Source organism: Sturnira hondurensis, unplaced genomic scaffold (genome assembly GCF_014824575.4).
Source record: "Sturnira hondurensis isolate 20B ecotype Veracruz unplaced genomic scaffold, ASM1482457v3 Scaffold0007208, whole genome shotgun sequence".
NCBI classification, from domain to species: Eukaryota; Metazoa; Chordata; class Mammalia; order Chiroptera; family Phyllostomidae; genus Sturnira; species Sturnira hondurensis.
In genome coordinates, this window is record NW_028079839.1 from 5684100 (window position 1) to 5707648 (window position 23549).

Consider the following 23549-nt stretch of genomic DNA (forward strand, 5'->3'; position numbering starts at 1 on the left):
TCTATTGCCAGCTAGAGTGGGCGCAGCCGGGCGAGCGTCAGGCCCCCCAGTGTCGCCCCTGGAGTCCCCGCTCCCTGCTCGGGCGACACTGCGGCAGACTCGCGGGCGGGGCTCACCGAGGGCGCAGGGCAATAGGGGGCGGCGCAGGGCGCGTTGCCATGGCTCCAGAGCGCGCGTAGCCGGACCCGAGCGGAGCCAGCCTGGCAGACCCAAGCGCAGAGGCCGCGGGAGGGCCGGGCGAGCCCGGCAGGGGCGCGTAAGGGGCGCGGAGAGCGGAGCCAGAGCAGGCCTAGGCCGGGTGCCGCCGGCGCGTTCGCAGGATGCAGGCCATGGACCCGGCCGCAGCGGATTTTTACGAGGAAGAAGGCAAAGACCTGGACTTCTACGACTTCGAGCCGCTCCCCACTCTGCCCGAGGACGAGGTGAGTCCCCGGGCCCACGGTGGGCCCCCCACCTTCCCTGGAGGAGGGTTCCGCGGAGAGTCCCCGGGGAGGGTGGCTCCCAACCCCAGGCTCCTGTCCCTGGGCCAGGTCTTGGCAGTAGGAGGACCCCCAGCTGGTCTCACCGCACCCCCCACCCCTGCCGGCCTTAAACGTTTTCTCCTGGAGGGGGCAGGGCTCAGGAATGCCTCCTGGGACAGTCGTGGGGGCGCCGTCCCTGAAGTTGAATCTGTGCAAGGAGGGGGCTCCCCTCATCGGTGTTGGGCAGCAGCGTGTGGGGCGGGCGTAGCTGGGGGCATGAGCCCTGTTTCCTCTCTGCAGCGAGAGGTGCCCGCCGAGCCCCACTGGTCCAGCCGGACTGTGGGGAAGCTGGGGAAACAGGGGCTGTGTCCTGCTCCGGACAGGACCCTCACTCAGGCCTGAGTGAGCCCCCACTCCCTGCAAGATGCACAGGGGTCTGTCACATTGGGTTTCTGGACATTAACCTAGTCGGATGCCTGCGGGTGTGGGGGACAAGCCAGCCCCCACTTGGTCTGGGTGGATCCCTGTAGCTCTGGCTTCCCTGTAGTGCCCCCAGGCTCTGGGTCAAAGGAATAAACTCCACGGCTGTGAGCAAACCAGGCCCCTGTGCATGGGAGGTGACCCTAGATGCTGCGGCCACTCCCTGGAAGGCTCTCTCATCTCCTGAGGCTGCCGGTCCTGGGCAGATGACCCTCCAAGCCTCTGGCAGGCAGATGCCTGGGGCCCTTAGCTTCCCTGCTCACTGTTGAGGGCCAGTGCCATGCAGCCAGTGGACACCTTCTCTCCACACAGCTGGTGCTGGTGGAGACCCTCCACGTGCCTGAGTGAGCCAGACTGGCCAGGGCCTCCTGGGTGGAGAAGGGGCTCCTGGACAGCAGGGCTGCAGTACCTTTGGCTCCCTGACTGCCCCCCAGAATGCCCCTCTGGAGCTCAGGCCAGAGAAGCTCAGTCCTTCCTTCTGGGCAGCAGGGTCTGTCTCAGGAAACCTCTACTGGCTGGAGGGACTGCTGAGCCTGTGCCCAGGGGCCAGAGCTGCCCCTCCTTTCCCCACGGTGACCTGGATTTGATGAGAGATGCTGCAGAGGAGAGAGGCAAGGGAATAAATAAACCTTTGCCTCTGTCCACGGCTTTGATGGGGCCCTCATGGCCCCCTGAGGATGTGTTCCAGGGCATCTGCGAGATTACTCAGGTCCCGAACCGGCACAGACCAGGGCCGGCCGCCCACACTGACGGCCTCCTCTGTGCCCGGCCCGCTGAGCGGGACCAGGGCCAAGGACACAGGGCAGGAGCCAGGACCAGACCCAAAGCCACCACCCAGCCACAGCCTGCCTTTTCCCCGCATCCTGGCTCCTTCCCCTGGGATGTCTATGGTGCCCCTCTGTGCACAGTGCATAGAGCCTGGGGTACCCACTGTCCTGTGACCAAGGCCTGCAGGTGACGTGGGATGTGCCCATGGTCCCACTGCTGAGCATCCAGCAGGAAGGTCCAAGGGGCCCTTCTGCCTGCTCCCAGCTCCGGAGAGACAGGCACTGCTCTCCTACGACAGGAGGGCGGTCCCCTGGGCCCAGGCCCTGGAGCAGGCGTGGCCTGTTCCTGAGAGCCCACCAGCTCCCCCTGCGCCCCCACACTTAGCTGGGTCAGCGTGACGGTTTTCAGTCTGCGTCAGGGACATGTGAGTGCCTGCTCCAGCAGCACACAGTCAGGTGGCATCCAGAAAGCCGTCCTGTGCCAGGTGAGGGAGGAGGCAGCCGCGTGCCACCTGGGCAGGCTTTCTGACAGTGCCTTGGGAGCCAGGACAGCGGACTCAGCAGCTCCAGGGAGGGACAGCAGGCACCAGACCCTGGACACACACAAGCTCAGGGGACACAGGAGCCTGCCACTTACAACAGCAGACTGTACAGCATCCTGTGGACCCCCAGCTGCCCCTGGAATGTCCCTCCTCAGGGTCCCCTGAGAAAACCCAGGTGGTCTGTGAGCGCGTGAAAAGATGTCAGACTTCACTGGGATGGGGTGCGGAGAGACCGCCGCTGCAGATGCCTCTCCACGGCACCAGGTTGGCGAGACCTTCCCTGCGGGTGGCCCTGAGGGGGGCAGTCTGTGGAAAGCAGCTGGGCATTCCTTCCACGCAAAGTGGAGGTTCCAGGGCCTGCGTCCAGCACCGCCATGCTGGTGTGCCCCGGACAGACAGTGAGGGGCTGGCACCACCCAGCATGGCCCTGGAGGCAGCAGCCAGGCTGATCCCTGCACGCAGCAAAGGAGGGGGCGTCAGGGTCGGCAGAGCAGCCAGTCAGGTGGGATGGTGGCTGCAGGCGAGGCAGGCGCCAGCCATGAAGGGGCCGTGGGGTGGCTGGGACAGGAAGGTGGCACACCGGTTTGGGCCAGGGAGACAGGACAGCGCGGGCGTCTTCTGGCCCTCAGCCTCCCCTGAGAGATAAGAGCCATTCTTATCCTTCCCCCATTGAGCGAGACCCCCCAGCACTGTGGGCAGCTGAGCAGTGGGCTGGGTACGGGGAGCCCATGGCAGACAGGGACATTGTTGCCCCCCAGAGGAGTGCACAGCTGGGAGCCCCGAGAGGAGGGGCATTGCCACTAGGCCCTGGAGGGTTCGTATGACATCCGGAAATGAGCTCAGAGCAGCCGGCAGCTGGAGAATCATGGAGAGCACTCCATGGGGGTGGGGGTGTCATAGTTACGAGTTGGGGGCTCTTTGGGGCAAGCAGGCAGACGCCCGGGGGGTATAGCACTTCCCAGGCCTGGGGTGTCTGGCAGCTGGAGGGGCCTCTTCGCAGGCCTGGGGGCTGTTGACAGGCCTCAGCAGCGACTGCGTTTTGTGTTGGCTGGCCTGTGCCTAACCCCCTGGGTCCCACGGAGCCTGGCACGGAGTCCGTCATTGCTGCAACCAGACCAGCCCTGGGTGGGAAGCCAGCTCTGCCCAGGATCCCAGGGACTAGCCAGCATGGGGCAGCCCTCCTGCACCTGCCTCCCACCCAGGATGGGCCAACTCTCTGCATGGCTGCAGGGTAGAGACCGCCCTTTCCCACCCTGCAAGGAACAGGACTTGGGGGTCCCACCCTGGCACCTATCCCACAGCACTGTCTTGATGAGGGATGGCAAGGAGTGGGGTGCGAGGCCCTGTGGGGCCCAGGGATTGGGAGCCCTGCCCTTGGGGAGCCAGTGGCACCCCTGGACTCTGTTTGGACTCATACAGCAGCTGAACCTCACCTTCCTGTTATGGCTGCTGGGTCTCAGGGGCTCAGCCACACAGAAGCAGTGACTCGGGACCCCAGGACGTCACCCCATAAAATCATGCAGAGAAGCCCCTGATTAGCTGCCCCCACTGTGAACAGGGGCTGAAGGGCAAGCAGGGCCTGGGCCTGAGCAGGAAGTGAACGGTGGGCCAGGAGTTGTCCCAGTGAGCACCAGCAGCCCATGCACCCCTCTCGGCCGTGCACCCGTCAGCAGCCATGTGAGCAGTGGGCTGCCAGCTACAGGGGGCTGACCCAGACTTGAGCCGTGGGCCAGCTTTGTCCTCCCAAAGCACAAACCCACATGGCCTTTGCATTGTGCATTAGTGTGTGCCACATATGCTCATGTGTGCAACGTGTGGTACTGTGTGCATGGGTGCACACATGCTGTCTTGTGTGCAGAAGTGTGTTTCGTGTGGTGTGCCGTGTGTGAGCACTGTGTGTTCAGGTGTGCATGCATGTCATGTGCTATGTGTACACGTAGGGGATGCAGGCATGTATGCATGCTTCCTCACAGAGCTCCCTTTCTGGGACCCGACCAGGGGTCTCGGCTCTGGAGCCGTGGGTCCCTGTGGTCACTCTTGAACCAGCTCCCACCAGCCGACCCTCCCTCCTGCCCCCACCCCACACATGGAGCTGGAAGGGCATCACTGAGCCCAGAGCCCGGCCCTGGGCCCCGCCCCCACCACCCCCTCAGCCAATCCGGAGGCTTAGCCAACGTGCACACCCATCTCTGTTCTCTCTGCCTCTCTGGGGTTAAGCCCTTGTCCCCTCTGTCCCTAGAGTGGGGTCCCTGCCATGCAGGGGGGACACTCACGGATGGGGTGGGAGGAGCTGGTTAGGACCTGACAGCTTGTCTGCTGGGAGAGTTGCCCTCAGAGCTCTGGGGGGGAGGGAGCATGGAGGCTGCGGGGGGCTCGGCCCCTCTTCTGCACCGGCCCCCAGCCCATCTCCCTCTCCATCCTCCTCAGGGGCCGTGTACCCTGGCTCCCTCGGGCCCCCTGCACAGTTCCTCCAGCCCAGCTTCCAGCTGACTCCCTCATCCCCCTCCCTTCTGGGGACCCGGCCCGGGGACACACGGACGAGCAGGGGAGAGCTGAGGCCCAAGGTGCCTGGTGTGTGTAAGACATTGAGTCAGCGTGCACGTGGGCACACCCATGCTGGGGTGTGTGGGTACCTGTTGGTGTGCATCCGTGGGTGCTGAGGGGCTCGATGTGCACATGCCTGTTGGTGACACGGTCACAGCTGGGCTCTCCCAGGGGCAGGGCCCTGATCTTGGGGGCGTCCTGCACAGGGAGGCCCGGGGTCTGGCTGTGTCCCCTGTGTGAACTGCCCGGAGTGAACTCCGGCTGCTCTGCAGCCAGCAGGCCACGTACAGCTGTGTGTCCCACAAGTGTGCCATGGGACTACATGTGTGTCAGCCTCTCACCAGCTCCTTGGGCACAGCTGCGTCTTCCTGGCACGGCTCCATCCCGTTTGGTGTCTCCCTTCTCGGCTCAAGGCCCGCTGGGGGAGGAGGATGCCCCACACGCCAGGCCATGTGTGGTCAAGGACATCACAGCAAGTGGTGGCCCCTCAGGGGGCCGCAGGGCAAAGGCCCGGGTCCCAGCACAGGTGTGAACACCTGTGCCTGGCCACACCTGCTCTCACTAAACACCCTGGGGCTGCTGGCACCTGGACACAGTGGGGGACTTCTGCTGTTGCTTCTCTACAAAGACCTTGCCAGAGCCCGGCCCTGACGTAGAATGAGGCAGAGCCTTGTCCGCCGGCTTCCCTGGAATCAGCCTGGATGCCGGTGGCGGGGGTCCCTGGGGCAAGAGCCCGTCTCCGCGTCGTGTCAGCCAGACCTGTGTTGGCAGGAGAACGTGACCCTGGCCGACATCCTCTCCCTGCGGGACAGTGGCCTCAGTGAGCAGGAGGCCTGGGCCGTGTGCCTGGAGTGCAGCCTGTCCATGCGCAGCGTTGCCCGCGCGGCCATCTTCCAGACGCTCTGCATCACGCCCGACACCCTGGCCTTCAACACCAGCGGCAACGTGTGCTTCATGGAGCAGCTCAGCGGTGAGGCTGGGCGCCGGCCCGCGGCCCAGGGTCCCCCCAGCCCTGTCACTCGGCCCTCAAAGGACGAGGTGGGGGCACCAGCCCTGCAGCGAGTGGGTACTGGGCTGCCCCCCTACCCAGGAAGGCTCTGATGCCTCCAGCTCCCTCCTCGGGGAAGACAGCACCCCGTTCTTCCATTCTGGACCCACCTTCCCACTCTTGCCGGGAGGGCGGTGATTTCCGATCCCTCAGGGACCAGGACAGAGAAGGTTCAGGAGGCGGGATCGCGCCCCGGAGAGCTCGGGGCTGGGGTCTGTCCCCCTCCCCTGGGGGACACCACAGCCTCCTTGCCACAGGCATCATGGACATCTAGTCTCAGTGTCTTCTCTTTCCTTCCCCAGATGACCCTGAGGGTGCCTTTGTGCCCCCGGAGTTTGACGTGACTGGGAACACCTTTGAGGTAAGTGGCAGCAGGCAAGCCGTGGTGGGCAGGTGGGTGGGCAGCTGGCCAGTGACGGGGGAACCGGCAAGGGCTGCCAGTGGGCACCCCGCTCTGTCATCCCCACAGGCAGCTCGGGCTCCCATGATGGTGTGGCCTGTGGACACGTGGTTGTCTTCACAGTCTCTGTGTGTGTGTGTGTGAGTTTTCTACATCCATCCCGTTAAAAGTGCCTGAAATTAGCACTGGTGGCTGGCGGGAACTGTCCTGTCTCCGAGGACTAGCAGGTGGGTGGTAGCCTATAGATAATGGTCCACAAGTAGCCAGTGGCCACCCCAGCTCACTCTGGAGGTCACACATAGGCTGCGGACACCAAGGCCTCCGGGAGGCCACTGCTCAGCTGAGGGGACCCTGGACCCTCACTCGAGTGACACCTCATTGTGGCTTGGCCTGCATCTCCCTGACAGTGGTGACGTCGAGCATCTGCTCATGTGCCTGTCGGCCATCTATGGGGTTTGGGAGAGATGTTCATTCAGTTCCTCCGCCCGTGTTTGGCGTGTTTGGACCAGGGCTGCATCACTGTTGAGTGGTAAGAGTTCCGCAGAGCGTGTGGCTCGTAACCTCCCAGGAGAGATGCAGCCTGTGAGCGCCGTCCTCCATTTGCAGGCCGTCTTTCCGTGCGTTTCCTTCTCTGCCTGTGCAGCCTTTTAGTGTGACGCAGTCCCACTCTCTGGTTTTTCTTTCCTTGCTTGTTACTGTTTCCGGTGCCACTGTGAATGCGACTGTTTCTTTTATTTCTTTTTCAGGTGTTTCATTGTCTGCTGATGCTGTGTTCTAACGTTAAACTGAGTTCGTTGACAAGTCCCAACAGGTTGGGATGGCAGGCATTCGGGACTTTCTGTGTGTGTGGTCATGTCATCTGCACACAGAGGCAGTTTCGCTTCTTCCTTTTTCATGAGGACTTGCTCTTTCTTGCCTGGCTTCTCTGGCGCGGGCTTCCTGTTGGGGAGGGCAGGGAGCACGGTGCCAGCTCCTGCTGGTCTCAGAGGACAGGCTGCCAGCCTTTTGCCCCAGGCTCATTGTCTGTGTTCTGTCTGTCTTCTAGCACCCGTTTGGCGAGACTTTTTATCACGAAAGGGTGTTGGATACTCTGACACTTTTCCGCATCTACCGAGGTGACACGTGACTCTCGTGTTCTTCACGCGGCATGCCACGCTGGTGGCTTTGTGGGTGTGGCCCGGCCGCGTGTCCTGGAACAAGCCCCCCTCGACCTCGTGGGAGCTTTCCAGTGCCCACTTGAATCTGGTTGGCTGACATTTTGTTGAGATTTTATGCACTTGTAGCCATAGGGGATATCAGTCTTTTTGAGGTTGTAGCGGCCCAGTCTGGCTCTGGCAGTGAGGTAGTGCTGGCCAGGTAAACTGAATGTGGAAGTGCTCCTCCCTCTTCAGGTTTCTGGAAGAATTTAAGGATTGGTATTGGGTCTTCTTTGAGTCATTGGCAGAATTCACCAGGGAAGCCGTCTGGCCCTGGGCTGCCCTGTGTGGGAGGCTTTCTGACCAGTGACTCAGGCCCCTGCCACGGGGGGGTCTGTCGGATCACCCATGCCCGCGTGATGCGGTCTCGCTGGGTTGTGTGTTTCTGGGAATTGATGCTTTTTCTGGGTTGTTCAGTTTGCCTGTGTGCATTTGTTCCCAGTGTCTCCTCCGACTCCTCGTATTTCTGCAGAATTAGTTGTCACGTTTCGTCTTTGGTTTCTGACTTTGTTTGCCCTCTGTTTTCCCAAGTTAGTCTAGATAAAGGGTCCACAGCCAGGACCCAGATCTGTCTGCCTTCTACCTGACGCCCAGGTGGGCGTCACTGCCACCAGGTCCCTCGTGTGTGGCGCTCTGTCCACGGCAGACGCCACGCTGTGGTCCAGGGCGCTGCTCCCTGGTGACGTCCAACTTGACCGTCCTGCGATGCCCTCAGTTTTTACTTTGCTTTGTAAGATGTCGGCCTTCCCAGATTCTGCAGTGTTAGTGGGGTCAGGGTCAAACTCCGGCTGTTTTCGGTTTGTTGTTTGGGTGGGAATGGGGGGGTTGTATTTGTTTTGTTTTTTAATCTGGCAGATGTGAAAATAAACTATTCGGGAAAAATAAACAGATGAAGGCTGACTTGTCCTTCCAACCAACATACTCTGAAGTTCCCACGGCAGCCAAGTCCGGACAGAGGGGGAGACGTGCAGACCAGTGCGGCAGGGGGCAGGGCGCGGGGGTGGGGGCCCTTTCCAGAGGCCACAGTGTGCAGCGTGCACACAGATCTCCAGTGGATTCGAGCTTCGGATGCTCACAAACGTTGAAAACATTAGAAGCAGAAGAAAGCTGTTTTATCATCAAGGGATGAGGAAGGGCCTTCTAAGATGATACTGAAGAAAGTTATCTGATTCCCCGAATTAAACACTGAAATTTCTGAACGTCGAAAGACACACAGACAAAGTTAAAAGACAGGACACAGGCGGAGAGACCGGGGCCAGCCCCCGCTGCGCCCAGAGCCCAAGAACCGGCAAAGTCCGAGCACGGACATAAAGAGAGCAGGCACCCAGTCCTGCTCTCGGTGACACGCACACAAGCAGCTGGAGGTCTGCACCTGCTCGCCGGTCAGGCCAGAGGAGCGTGTCTGCCTCGTCCAGAGCATTGTGGACGGACCCAGACCCGGTGACCTGCTGCTGGGACGGGGCCCCTGGCGATGTGACACAATGACTCCAGCGAGGGCCCACAGGCACACTGGTCACAACGGCAAATGTGGGGATGCCCTGAGCCGGGAGAGCCAGCGCACAGGGTATGGACCCCATGGGCCCTGCTGCTGAGACAGAGCAACAGGTCCGGAGAAGGGGTCTTGGCAGGTGACCACACAAACCAGACAGTCCTACAGAGAGCTGGTCATCCTAGACTGGACAGCAGATGGAGAGGTGGGCCCAGATGGTCCTCTGACAAGGCCACCCCAGGAGAATGCTGGCCACTGGGACCTCACCACACAGTCACACTGGGCCTGGCCCTGGAGGGTGGGCAACCGTGGGCCAGAGTGGGCACCAAGGGTCGGGAGTGGTGAACTGAGCCAGGGAAGGGAGCACTGGGCAGGGCTGCGGGGAGCCCAGCCCCTGGTGAGAGCCCAGGCCTCCGCTGTGTGTGCTGCCACCTGCCCTTCCGTGGCTGTGCAGCCCAGGGCCCCCGCCGGCGCCTCCCACCCAGCCTGGCCTTTCGGCCTCAGGCAGGGCCTCTCTGAACCTCTCTGGGCTCAGCTTCCTGTTGATGAAGTAGGAAGACAGGGGCGCCACCCCCTCCCCCACAAGGCCTGTTCTGGCATGCTCAGCCGTCAGAGTCCACCACACTGGAGTGTACCCCAACTTTCAAGCTAAGAGACCCGTCTTCCCTCCAGCTCATACCTAGTTTTAAAGACTAGAGCACAGAAAGAAATGCGAAGTCTCTACCTTCGGAGACAGCACTATCAGAGCAGGGCGCCCAGGGGCCTGTGCCCAGGAGGGTGGGGGGCCACTGGCTGTCACAGGGGGCCGCTGGGCATGGCTCAGTGCCAGGACAGTCGCTGCGGGGGGGGGGGGGAGGGGGGGCGGGGCAGGCGGCCGTAAGGAGCCTGCGTTGTCCCCAAACACGTGCTCCTGGACTGGGGGCAGCGGCAGTCGAAGGCAGGAACACACGGCGGTGGACTCACGGGCTCTTTGGTGCCGCAGGCTCACATCTACTCCCTGGGGGCCACGCTGAAAGCTGCCCTCGAGTACGTGGCGGAGCCAGAGCCAAGACTGAGCCCCGACCTGGAGGCGCTGCTGGATCAGATGCAGGCGGAAGACCCCCGGGACCGGCCAGACCTCGAGGTAACTCGCCGGGCGTCCCCTCGTCTCAGCCCAGGGGCTTAGCCCCGATGCCTTCCATGCGGCCCGACGCCTTGAAGCCGCGTGCACGCACACTCGCCCACGCGCGCTGCGCGTGCACTGGGCCCTCCTCTGCCCCGCCCCCCGTCACTCGGACTGCGCCCTGGGATTTGGTGGCCCTGCATCTCGTTTAAATGATGAGTTGGTGTTTTTACAAGTTTTGTGAAGAAGCGGTTTGGCTGGTAACTCTCACGAGCTCAACAGTCCCCTGATTTTCAGTCGTCCCAGACGCACTGCTCTGCGTATCGGAGAAAGGGCGCGGGGGCGGGTGGGGGGGCTCCCGAGTGACGCGCCCGTGTGTGCAGAGCGTCATCGCGCTGTGCGAGGAGAAGATGCAGCTCGCGTCGTCCTGCCGCCTGTGCCGCAGCCTCTCGGCCGTCGGGAGGAGGGTGCTCTCCATCGAGTCCTTCGGAGCGTTCCAAGGTGAGCACGCCGCACGCCTGCGCGTGTGCCTTGCACTCTCCCGGATGTGCATCACACGCCTACTCACATGTGTGCACAGGAATGTGCACACACATTAACCTGGATCACACGTGTGTGCAAGCCATACACACCTATTCGTGCTGCACTCTCATCCACAAGCACTGCACGCCCACCACGCACACACGACGAGCACACCGTGCAGGAGACTGGCGCCCAGCAGACGCCGCCGGCAGAGGTGAGAACCAAGGTCCTGTTGAGAGGCAGCGGAGCATGGGGCTGGTTGCCTGGCTCCGCCCCCAGGATCTCGGCCCTGGGACAGGGTGAGACCGTTTCCACCGTGTCAGGTGGCACATCACTTCCCCGCTGCACAGGCTGTCACTGTGGTGTCTGGGTTTCCACGGCTCTTGTGGGACTCGGCTCAGATCACGTTTTGAATGAACGCCAGGGTCTGCTTTGCCCGTGCCGGTGGGGGAGGGGTGCATGGGGTCTGCCGGGACCAGCTGTTTGGATGCCGAAGCCCCGGCTAAGCTGTGCGGCTCTAGCAGAGCAGAGGGAAGGGTCCCCGCTGGGGGGCTGTGTGTCTGGCAGTCCACAGGGAGACAGCGTGTGTGGAGGCTGCTGCCAGGGCGGGTGAGGCCACAGCGAATTTTCGTGCTTCTGGTGGGGAATCTCACTGGAATCCTCGAAATAAAACTCGATGTGCTTTTTGGACAAGATAATTAGACGGAGCTCAGCTGCCCCTGCAGGGAACTGGCCTGGCCCAGGGGACCAGGCTGCCTGTTAATTAGCCAGAATTATGTGATTAATGAGGCAGGGAGATGTCTCTGGGCCAGTGTGTTACTGGTGGGGGTGTGGGTCTTGCAAGAGCCCCTTCAGAGGTGGCCATGGCGGGGGAGGGGGTGGCTCTCCCTGGCTACACCCCTGGCCAGAGGCGTGACCAGTCCTGCTTCTGTCCAGATGTCAGCGAGAGCACCTGGAGGGGGAGACCTGCTCCGAGAAGCATGGGACCCAAGAAGCAGCTTGGGGACCACAGCACTGGCCCAGAGGCCCCCCTTGCCCCTCAGGGCCGGTCTCAGGCCCCCGAGTGCGACCCCAGGACCCTGCCCTCCAAGCCTCCACTGTCTCCCCCTGTGAAAAATGGAGAGAGCCACAGCCAGGAGGCACTGGCCAGCCTCCTCCTGGATGCCCAGCGCCCTGCAGAGAGGGGCCACCTGAGGAAAGTGCAGACGGTCCCCCGGCTTCTGCCCGAGGACCCCGAGGCCAGCGCCCTCCACCTGCCACTGACCAGCCTGAAAAACCAGCTGCCTGTGTCTGAGTTCTTCCCACCAGACCCCCGGAAAGCCTTTCCCGAGGAGAAAAATGGCCTTTCTAGCCTCAAGGCCCAGCCCAAGTCCAGGCTGTGGCTGGAGCAGGAGCCGGAACACCAGCAGGAGGGGGCTCGAGGTGTGGGTCACAGCGGAGTAGGGGTGGCCAGCGTGCCTGGTCAGGGCCCTGTGGAAGAAGGCCACCGGCTCTGCGCTGAGGACCCCGAAGGTGCAGGCCGAGACCCAGGGGCACTGAGGGCTGGTGAGCAGACTCTAGAGGGAGCTGGGGAGCCAGGAGGTACAGCCACGGAGCAGGTGGGTGACAGTGTGTTCCTTGTGGCCTGTGGCTGGGGAGGGTCCCCCAGGCTTGGTGCTGCCCCCTCGTCAACAGTGAGGGACAGGGGACTCTTAGAAGCTCATTCTGGGAGTTGGGGGTGTGCTTAGACTCCCTGCAGACACTCGGAGTGGCCCTTTGTGGCTGAGGACACTGGGCAGAGCCTGGCTGAACACACACTCCTGCTTGGCTCCCGACAAGTGGCTCCCTGAGCTGTGTCCCCATGAGCTCCTGGACAGAGCCTCCTGGGAGCCAGAGGCCCAAACCCAGTGGCCCAGAGACAGCACCAGGCCTGGCTCTACGGGTGGCATGGGAACCCTCATTCCCATGGCTTTGCAGACCCAAGAGCTGGCAGGCGGAGACTGGGGTTTACATTTTCATCCACATCCTGACATGCACCTGAGGGTGATTTATGTGGAAAGCGTGGTGACTGTAAAATGAAGTCCACCCTGGCAGCCCCACGCTGCGTGTGCCTCCTGTCACGGCTGCCCTGCTGAGGCCAGCGTCTTCTGACACGTTTTCCATGCCGTCAGCTGTCCACGGACACTGCTGCCCCCACCTCCTACCTGTGGTGGCCGCCGCCGCCCGGAGGAGGGTTGCAGGTTGCAGGGCAGCTGTTTTTAACGTGCCCACCTGGGCACAGGGTCCCAGCTCCAAACCCTCCCGACACCTGCTGGCTGGACGTGGGGGTGTTGGTCCCAGCATGTTTGTCGGGGTGGGGGTCATGTGGGAGGCACCCCCACAGGTATGAAGTGGTTCTTGCCTGTCCCTCCCCCAGGGTGTCCCCTTGCAGGACCTCCTGACCCAACTGGGCCGGCCCTTCAGGGACTACGAGCTGTGGGCCCTGGCCCACGCCTGCCTCGGCGCTCTGCGCACCCACCGCCAGCACCCAGGTGACGCTCGCCGTGTGGCTCCTCATCCCACCCTGCGGGCTGTGTGGACGCAGTGTCCGCACCGTGGCCAGGGGCCCCTGCAGGTCATTCACTCTGGACTCAGGACAGAGGGGGTCGGGACAGCAGGAGCCACATGCCCAAACTGTGGGCCTTGAAGCTGGCGGCCTGGCTGGCCCATACCCTCTGAACAGGGAGACGCTGTCCCAAGCAGGGGAAGTGGCCTAGGGGGCTCCTAGATGTCACACTGCTTGGCCACCCCCAAGCTCAGCCCTGCGGCACACTCTACAGTGTCGGCACGCTGTGGGGAGGCGTGACAGGACACACTGCCCTCCAGCTGCTGTCGAGTCCCATGCTCTCAGGCCTTTGGGGTCCAGCCAGGCCAGACCCCAGCCTCCCACAGGACCCCTCCCGGGGGGCACAGCCTGTGGGCTGTGTCCCCCATCACCCTCCTCTTCCCTCAGATGCATTTCATTTCCTGCTTCTTGTGCCCCAGTAGCCAGTTCTGGGCGGGGTGGGGGGAGAGGGCGTGGGGGAGAGGGCGTGGCTGAGGGTCCCTGGGTCCCCTGGCCATCTGCCTGGTGCCTCTGGGGAGCGGAGCAGGCCGAGCCAGTGCCCCCTTTGCTGTACCCAGCAAGGGACCCAGTATCCTTGCATCCCTTGGGATGACCCAGGGGCCCTTGGGGTGGCATGGGCCCCCCCCACCTGCGTCCCTGCAGGCCTCCGGGGAGCAGGTCCCCACCGCGGGCCTGCCACCCTGACCCTGCCTTTTGCTGCAGCCTGCCTGTGTCCGGACTCCGTGCTGGTGGCTGAGGACGGGGCTGTGCTCTTCGGGCAGGCCCCTGCGGATGGTGGGTCTGTGGGCGTGGGCTCGCCCTCGGCTGTGTCCCCACATCGGCCACCAAGTGCAAAGGGAGCTCAGCGGGTTGGGGGTCTCTCTCTCTCGTAGATGCTTCCAACTCCTTCTTTCTGGCCCCCGAGGTTGCAGAGCAGAAGCTGGTGACTGAAAAGGTGCCTGACCTGCCCCCCACCCCCGCCCCCGGCCCTTCTGGTGGCCTCCTTCTCACCCCTCCCCACTGCACCCCTCCCTGCCTCGGTGATGTCACCCACTCCGTCCAGAGAGCCGGGGGCGGGGGGAGGAGGAAGAGACAGCCTCGGGCTCAGAGGGGTCCTGGTGGTCCCAGTGCAGCACATGCGTCCATACCCCCAGCTCGGCCTGGCCTGGGCAGCCGCCCCCGGCAGGTACCTCCCTGGCCCAGCCCGGGTCTGGCCGTTTCATCCCCAGAGGGGACTCTGCAGGGACAGCTTCAGGCAGTAAGCACTGGCCTGTCAGAACCTACCACTGAAATCTCAGGAATATGTGCACTCGGGGTTTTTTTTCTGTTTTTGTTTTTTAAGATTTAACTTACTTTTAGAGAGTGGGAAAGGGTGGGAAAAAGGAAGGGAGAGAAACATCATTGTGTGTTTTCCTCTCACACACCTCCTACTGGGGGCCTGGCCCACAACCCAGGCCCGTGCCCTGACCGGGAATCGGACTGGCCACCCTTCATTTCGCAGGCTGGCACTCAGTCTGCTGAGCCACACCAGCCAGGGCTGCACTTGTTAAATGGTACGACTTACAACCAAATGAACTACATTCAAAACCAAGGCGGAACTTCCACTTCCAGGACGGTGGAGGAGACACCACTCCCCTGCTTGCCCTCCACCGCACGCCTAGAGCCCCCACTGGTCCCTAACACAAGAAGGAGAAAGGGTGGGGCGGCGGGCCGAGAGCAGCACCTGCTGGGGAGGGCGCAGCTGGGAGTGTCCTGGGTTCTCCTCTCCACGAGATGCAGAACCTCAGTGGGGACACCCGTGGAGTCACCAACAGGAGCCCAGCTCCTCGCCGGAGGAAAGGGCAGGCCAGAGCCGCACCCACCCCCCCGCCATCAGTAACGAGGCCACCCCACCCCGAGGTGTGACTGCAGCAGCTGGGAGCTGGTACTCCCGGATCCACACCGCCAGGCAATGAGGAGGAGCCGCCTCTTTGGGAGTCAGTGGGAAGCCTGGGCCTCTGCCTCCACTGGGCAGTCCCAAGGTGGCGCCTCCTCTTCCTGCCAGACTGGCTTTGGGGTGAAACGGCTAAACCCGTCAAATAAGATCCAGCCGTAACCTGAAAACGTCCAGGTTTCCATCAAGAATCAGCCACCATACCGAGAACCAGGAGGGTCTCACACCGAATGGAATCGGCACTCGGCAGATGCTGACCCTGACCCTGGTTCACAGCGAACACAGGGTTGAGGGACGTGGTGGCACTGGACGCCCAGGCGAGAAAAGGCGTGAAGTCCCTGCTGCGTTACCGGAGCTCCCACTTCAAAACCGAGATGAAGAACAAACAACCCGGAGCAGAGGCCGGGGACAAAGGCGAGCAGACACCAGGGTGTGGGCCAGACGGAAAGCACACCAATGGAAGGGTTGGAAGCGCTGGTTTTCCAGAAGAAGCGGGGAAGGTAACAGACTTCCAGCAAAGCTGGCAGAGCTGAGAGGCTGCAGCGGCCAGCTCCAGGAGTCGCTGCAGCCCCGGCGGCCGAAGCACAGCGCACACAGGACCTGTGTCACTCTGACAGAAGGACCGATTCTTCGAAAAACAAACCACTGCAACTCAGCCACCATGAAACGGCCCTGTACCTACTAAGAAAATTGAGCTTTTTATTGTAAAACTCTCGGAAAAAAGTCTCTCGGCCCAGACAGTTTGACTGGTGAGTCCTTCCCCGCACTGCACACTCCCTTCCGGAGAACGAGAGGACACAGCTTGCTCCGTTGTCTGAGGCTGATGTCACCCCGACACCAAACCCGACGAGGACAGGGAAAAATCCTTCACACAGGCCAACAGCCCTCCTGAACCCGAAGGCAGCAGTCCTGAACAAAACCCACACAAGCAGAACTTAGCCTCGAACAGCACCCGTCACACGTCGTCCCGAAGCAGGGCTGCTGGGGTGCGAGACTGGGACGGCAGTTGGACCCGGCCCGTGTTGGCTCACTTCCGCCCACTGAGAGGAAAACCCACGACCACGTTAATGGATGCAGATGAAGCACTTGGCAAAATTCAGCCCCCATACCTGATTTTGAAAAACACAGAAAAGTAGAAATAGAAACTCCACAATAAAAGAGCTTCTAAAAAATGCCCGACCGCTGCCCTCACGCTTCATGCTCAGTGAGGGACCAAATGCCTGTCCCCTGAGCCTGGGAACAGGCCACCACCGTGCCACCGTTCGCCTGGTGCCACTCAGCGCTCCTGCAGGAAGGGCGCCAGGACCAGGGAGGAGGAAACGATGCCGTTGGCCGAGGACGACTTTCTACGTAGGAAACTCCAAGGCATCCCAAAGCATCTCCCAAGAGACTCTGAGAACTTAGGAGTGAGTTCTGAAAGCCCACAAGATTCAAGATAAACATTCAGAGGAGTGTTGTGCTTCCATACATTAGCAATGAACGTGTGAACACCAAAACTGGATGTATATCACACTTACTGTCACCCCAAAGAATGAAACATGTAGATGAAAGTCCGGCAAAGCGGGCGCGGGGCCTGTGGTGAAAATCACAAAATGCTGGTGAAAGGAACCAAAGAAGATCTTCAGGGCCAGGGGCTGGGCAGAGGGAACTTGGAAGCGATGCCAGACGCACGATCCGTAAACCCACCCACAAAAAGAAAAGCAGATAATTCGACCTTCATCAGAGTTCAAGACTGACCAGTGGGCTGGCTCAGCAAATGGCAGCCTGTTCAGAAAGGTCATCTCGATAGCCCAAAGAAGAACAATTGTATGTTTATGTCAGTAGATGCCCACAATCCGACAAAATCCATGACCTGTTTGTGATCAAAACTCTCAGCGGACTAGGAAGCAGGGAGAATGCCCGCAACTTGGTAAAGAACACCCACGAAAACCTCCGGGAATCGCTGTGTGGTGAGAAGAAACCAGGTGTTTCCCCCAAAGGCCGGGGATGGCCGGGGCTTCCTCCCACAGCTTGCCCTCCTGCCGGGAGTCCTGCCTCAGGGAGAGAGTCAGGAGAAGGGCGTGAGGGCGTGCAGTTTGAGGAGGGGGAAATAAACGGTCTTGGTCTACAGGTGACACGGTTGTCTCTAGAAAATCCCAGAATCAACAACAAGCCTAGAACTAGTGCACGATTGCAGAGAAGTCACGCGGCCCACGGTGAGTGTGCAAAAGTCAGCCACCGTCCCACACTGGCAACGAGCAATGGAATTTGAAGCTAAAACACAGTCCTGTTGGCATTAACACCCCCAAAATCAGTCCGTGGAAACCTAACAAAATACCTACAAGGTCTGTATGAGAAAAACTGCAAAATTCTGATTAAAAAAAACCAACGATCTGACCAAATGGAGACATGTTCCCTGTTCACGAGCAGGAAGACTCAACACGGTCGAGAGGCCAGTCCTTCCCGACCTGATCTGCAGGCTCAGTGCAATCTAACCGAAACCCCTGCAAGTCGCCCTGTGGGTGTGACAGGCTGACTCTGAGGTTTGGGGGGAGAAGAGACGACAGACCCAGAATGGCCGACTCAGGGTCAGGGGAGAAGAGCAGGGTCGGAGGACTGAGGCCGCCGGGCTCCGCGACTCCCTATGAAGCCACGGTGACCAGGACGGCGCCGTCTCGGCAGCAGAGCGGACAGATGGGTGGATGGAGCGAACCGGAGTCCGGAAATCAGTCCCCGTGAACACAGTCCACTGTGGTCTTGGACAAAGGAGCAGTGACCACACGGTGGACAAAACCAGTCTCTGAGACAGATGACGCTGGGACCACTGGACGTCCACGCGCAGAAGTAACAACAGTCTTTGCACAGACCTGATACTTCACAAAAGCTAGCTCGAAACTGATCACAGTCCTAAATGGAAAATGCAAAACTACAGCACTCCTACAGGATAACATAGGAGGAAATCCAGGCAGTGAGCATGTTGCCACGGTGCCAGAAGCACCGTGGTCCCCGGGAGGAGAAATGATGTCAATCTTCGTAAGCACTGCTGCTTGGCAGGACAGGCTGTCAGGACGCCGAGGGGAGAAGGTATTTGCAGACACCCCTCTGACAAAGTGCTCGTGTCCCAAACCGGCAGAGAACCCTTGAAAGTCAACAATTAGGAAACAAACGACCCAGTTAGGAGGAGGGAGCAAAAGCTCTGAACAGACACCTCCCCCAAGAAGAAGCACGTGGCAAACAAGCCGGTGGAGACGGCCACTTCTCGTGGCCTCCAGGGAGTCCCCACAGGGAGGTGTCATGGTCCCACTGTCAGAACCACTGAAATCCAGACCCTCGAGGTGCGGGGCGCTGGATGCTGGCGAGGACTAGGAGTGGCCAGGCCCTCTTGCTCCGCACGCACTGCTGGGAATGTCGAAGACAGTGGGTAGTCAGTCACTCACGAAACCAAGCAGGCCACGACCACCCAGGCCAGAAGTTTGCTCCCCGACCTTCGTGTCCGAGAAGTGCTCTCACAGCACCCTGCATGGGAATGTCTGCTGCAGCGTCATCTGTGACAGCCTGGAGACAGCCCTGTGGGCAAGCGGACGGCCACAGCAGATGGTCACTCAGGGGCAAGGGGAACGGGGGGAATGTGGCAGCCTGGACGGAGCCAAGAGGCCAGTCCCTGAAAGTAGCATGTTGTACAATATGACACACGGTGTCCTATATGAAATGACAGAATCCCACAAATGGCCACCGAGGAGTAGCTGCCAGGGACAGAGATGGGGACAGGGGTGGAAGAAGTGTCCTATCGGTGACAACGTCCTGGTTGCGATTTTGTGTGACGTTTCCAAGACGGTACCATGGTGGCAGGTGGGGAAAGACGGGCGGTCCCTGCCATCTCCTACAGCCGTGTGTGTGGCCACAATGCTCTCTGCACAAGGCTCAGCTCCTGAGAGGCTAATAAATACTCAGCGAGAGTCAGTTTCTGGTTCCCTGTGCTCCAAGCAGGGGGTGGCAGCCCTCTATGCTGGCGCCCAGGCCGCTCACGTCGGGGCCTGACCGACTGTCTTGTCCACCCCTGGGCGAACAAAGTGAGCAAGGACGTTAACACACTGAAGCCTGCAGGGGAGTCCAGGTCACTTAGCCTGAAGCCTGGGGAGCATTCAAGTTCACCAGCTGCTCCGGTTCGGAGCTGCTGCTCAGGCATCTGCCTCATGGCCACCTTCCTATTGGGGACAGACGGAAATACCGACCCCCCGTGTCAGAACCCCCTGCTCGTCATCCGAGGGGTGTGCACACAGAGCTGGGTGGAAATCCACCAAAATTCAGGGAGAATCGATCACTCTGTGGAACTTAACAAAAAGAGGACGGTGCCTTTCGTTGATTTTAAACCGTGCTCCACACCTTTTCTGTTTGGTGGCGGTTAATCAGATTGCGTGGGTTTCAGGTGTGCACGCCTGCGCTATACCAGCTAGTACAGCAGTCCACACCGCCACCCTCCGTCACCACGTAGCTACACTTTCCTGCCCCCCCCCCCCGGTCACCACACTGCTGTCTGCGAGTTTCCATTTTGTGCCCCACAGACCAGTGGGGTCACATGGTTCTTGGCCTTTCCTGCTGACTTACTTCTCGTAGCATGAAATCCTCAAGGTCCATCCACGAGGTGGCAAAGGGCAGCATTTCGCCCTTCCTTACAGCTGAGGGGCGTCCTGTGGTGTGCCTGCACCACGCCATCTGACCAGTCCTCCGTCAAGGCACCCCTCGGCCCCTCCTCGTCTGGGCCGCTGCGGATAATGCCGCACTAAACATCAGCGTGCACACCTTTGTGAACACACTGCGCGCCGCACACACTTCATGTCAGTACATTCAGAACAAACTCACATGTGCCCAAGTTTTTGTTCGAGAGCCTGCTGTTGGCCACTCAGCACAGCCTGGTTCAGGGGACACGTGGCCTCAGAGGCTGAGCTGCCGTCTCGCCCTGGAGTGTTTAGGGCCTGTGGGCACTCGTTCAACAGGCGCCTGGAGGTCAGGGGGCTCCAGGCTCTGAGGAGGTGCCCGTGGGGTCCCCGCGGGGGTGGCTCTGTCGGGATCTGTCTGCTGAGTATGGTCGGCTTCTCCCCCCCCAGGCTTTGGTGTACTGTGTGGCCGCAGTGCTGTGGACAGCAGCCAAGTTCGGTGTCCCCCGAGACCACAAGCTGGCCCTGCCACGCAGGCTCAAGACCCTTCTGCTGGAAATGGCCAGATGTAGTGCCCAGGAGCGGCCATCGGTGGCCGAGGCCAGCAAGGTAGAGGCCTGCAGCCAGGCCCGGGGGCCTGGGCAGTGCCCACAGGGAAGGGGAGCTGCATGTGGCTTCCAGGAGAGGCCAGTGCCAGGCGGGAGGGTGTGGCTTTCATCTGTGGCGGGCCCACCACCCCAGCATTCCCCCAAGAGCAGCAGGCCAGCCCAGACCCTGCCCTCACGCCCTGCCGGGGGGAGCAGAACCCCCCGCCTGACTTCCCCACCCTCCTCTGGGTCATCCCGTCTCCTGTGCAGGCCAGGGGTGAGGGACCATCCTTCCAAGTGACAAGTGCAGGGGAGCCCCACGATTGTTTCCCTGACCCGGGGCCACAGGACCTTCAGAAGGAGGGGCCGTGTGCAGACGAGGAGGGGAGATGGCTTTGGGGCCGCAGCCTGGGTATGAGGGCTGGCCTGCCCCACCCGGAAATGAGTGTTGGTGCTTGTGGGGCAGGCAGCTTCACCGAGAGGGGACAGGTTTCTTCCTGCAGTCTCAGAACAAGGGACAAACACCTGCTCAGTACCTGGGGGTCTCGGGGGTCATGTCTGCCCTTATCTGTCTGCAAGGGCCTCCGCCTTGTCCTGAGCGCAGGGACTCAGGCCCGCCTGGGTCAGCTCCCTTCGCGGTAGTTGTAGGGGAATCGCTCTGCTCTGGGCCAAGGTTTCAGGGTGCTTGTGGGGTGCTTCTGAGTGTGCATAGGCTGGTAGCTTCTGCCGACGCTGGCCATGGTTCTGAGACTTCACCCACTGAGAGGAGAAACCCTCCTAGTTTCTAGAGGGATGGCCAGGAAGGTCGTGGGTCCTCAAGCCTCTGTCTCATTGCTGGGCACACAGCAGCTGCCCCTGCATGCGAGTGGCTGTCAGCAGGGCAGGGTGGGGAGGCCATGGCCACTCTGTCCGGTTGTTATCCCTGCCGAGGACATGCCAGGAGGAGAGCATTTGGTGTGTGGGTGCTCACGCTCATCACGGGCTGCCGACCAGGCTGCCCCCGATCTTCCCGTAGAGGAGCCCCAGGGCGCACACTGACAGGGTCCTGTCCAGTCTAGGCGGGACCTGGGTCCAGTGGCTGAGCCACCTGCATCTCTGCAGATCAGACGTGCGGCCTGTGTCCTTGCTTTCAGATCTGTGGCAGCTACCTCCTCCAGCGAGGCATGGACAGCAGGAAGATTTTAGCCCACCTGAGAGGATCTACCTGTAAGGTATGGGGCCACTTCCAAGGCTCAGATGCAGCCCTGGGGCCCTGGGTGGGGAAGGTCTCCTCTCTCTGGGGTTGGGTGTAGGGAAGGGGACTCTGCTGTGACATCCTCCTCCGACTTCCCGCCATCTCGAGCAGCCACCCCACACCCTGGCCCTGCTGACCTGGGCAGGACAGTGGCACACCCAGGTGTCCTGCCCACAGACCCTTAGGTGGCCACGCTGCTTAGACACGTTTTGTCGGCTTCCCCGGGCGGCCATGTCCAGGTCCCTCGGGCAGCAGACAGGCACACTGCACCCCCCAGGGCCCTGGATGGCGCCCAGCCCCGTGCCCCAGGGACCCACCAAACCCTGGTGGGACAGGATGCAAGTGCACCAAGGCTCCCGCCCCGGAGAGAGGCAAGTCGACTGCCGCTGGAGTGTAGCATTCACTGAGCGCCCTGGGCCTGTGGCGTCACCGCCACTGGGCCGTGTCCTTCTGCCCTAGGCCCACCAGGAGGAAGAGACCATCAGTCTCCAGAATGCATTCTCAGCGCTCGAGCTGACCCCCAGCACGGAGCCCAGTCCCAGGCCCAGCTCAGGTGGGTCCCCCCGGGGCCCTGCTGCCCATCAGAGTGAGCACCACACCTGCACCCCACCGGGACCCCCAACCAGCCTGGTCCCCTCTCTGCTTCAGTCTCTTCCAAACGCCCTGTCCCCAGTTGTCTCCCATGTCACCAGCCACCATGCAGTAAGTGGCTATGACCCACACCCTCACACATCCTCATCACTGACCCCCCAGTTCTGGTCCACCCTGTGTCCCCTCCACAGAGCCCACTGTGTCCTGTCTCTGTGGCACCTGCCTCATCCCATTCATGGGAGTTTTCATCACTCCCGCCTCTTCCCAGCACCAGCTGCCCTGGGTCGGGCCTCCCTCCGTGAAGTCTTCTTTCCCTGAGGGGCTGGGAAGTCCAGTGCTTTTGGGGACATGTGGACAGGGTCACAGCACCCTCTCGTGGCTGGAGAACCAGCTCAGCCTGGCGTGGTGTGGAGCCTGCCACCCCACCCACACTCACCCCAAGTTTGTCCCAGGCTTCGTGAAGGTCAACAGCGACACCAGGCTCATGGCCATGCAGGGGCCTGTGCCTGCTGGACTTTCCCTCTCCGTGGGGGCCTCACAGCTGCCCCTGGCTCTCACTTCCACAGACAGGCACTTCAAGCCCATACTCCTTGCGCTGGGAGAAGGTGAAGCCAGGTGAGTGGCAGGTGTGGCCTGGAGCTGGTTGTGCCCCAGAGCCCCTCCTGAGCCCCTCTCTGCTCACAGGGCCGCACCTGCCGGGTCCCCAGGGACAACAGAGGAGCCGGAGGAGAGGAAAGGCAGGCTGGACAGGGACATGGGTGGGAAGAAAGCTCCTGAGGGCCAGGCTGCGGCCAACAGCTCGGAGACTCCTGACCAGCAGGCGCCTGGACCCGGATCGGGACACCCAGCGCCAGGACCCCCCAGAGAACTGGTGCCAAGTGGGGCAGCCCAGGGCAGCCCCTGCCCCCTAGCTCCCACCTCATCAGTGTCACCCCAGTCTTCCGCCTCAGCCCCACCCCTGAAAGCACAGGAGCCGGCCATCCCTGGAGATGCTTCTGGCAGCCTCAGGGCCCGTGCCCCAGGGCCCCCAGCAGCCCACCAGGGCCCACACCACCCAGCCAAGCCGCCCAGGAGCAAGGCCCCCAAGGGCCCCAGCCAGGAGCCCCAGAGCCCCCCATCAGTCCCCCTCAGTCCCTCTCTGGCTGAGGAGAGTCCAGACTGCCCCAGGGGTGACATAGTCAGTCACCCCGAGAAACCCCGTTCAGCAGACCGCAAGCTGTGTCTGCCCGGGGTGGACGCCTCGCCAGGCCCCCGGAGTCCAGCCTGCCCCTCGCTGCAGGAGGCCACGCGCCTCATCCGGGAGGAGTTCGCCTTCGACGGCTACCTGGACCACGGGCTGGAGGCGCTGATCATGGGTGCGAGGGCCACAGGGCGCCGTGGGATGTGTGAGGGGCTCCAGTCACCACAGAGGGGGTCCCACTCCCCTGCAGCAGGGGACAGCACCAGGGCCCCCAGG

General features: G+C 61.7%; 1 protein-coding gene across 1 annotated transcript in view; it reads left to right on the forward strand.

Moving 5' to 3' along the window:
• The first annotated feature begins 185 nt into the window (after positions 1-185).
• The window catches only part of KNDC1 (kinase non-catalytic C-lobe domain containing 1), a 43977-nt gene continuing 20613 nt past the window's right edge, over positions 186-23549 (forward strand). The window contains exons 1-14 of the mRNA XM_037051254.1: positions 186-422; positions 5566-5764; positions 6145-6203; positions 9910-10050; positions 10413-10530; positions 11488-12149; positions 12947-13061; positions 13838-13909; positions 14008-14069; positions 20132-20290; positions 21402-21479; positions 21962-22055; positions 22660-22708; positions 22778-23448. Of these exons, the coding sequence (XP_036907149.1) occupies positions 321-422; positions 5566-5764; positions 6145-6203; positions 9910-10050; positions 10413-10530; positions 11488-12149; positions 12947-13061; positions 13838-13909; positions 14008-14069; positions 20132-20290; positions 21402-21479; positions 21962-22055; positions 22660-22708; positions 22778-23448 (2581 nt within the window). The 5' untranslated portion in view covers positions 186-320. The remainder of the gene's footprint in view (positions 423-5565; positions 5765-6144; positions 6204-9909; positions 10051-10412; positions 10531-11487; positions 12150-12946; positions 13062-13837; positions 13910-14007; positions 14070-20131; positions 20291-21401; positions 21480-21961; positions 22056-22659; positions 22709-22777; positions 23449-23549) is intronic.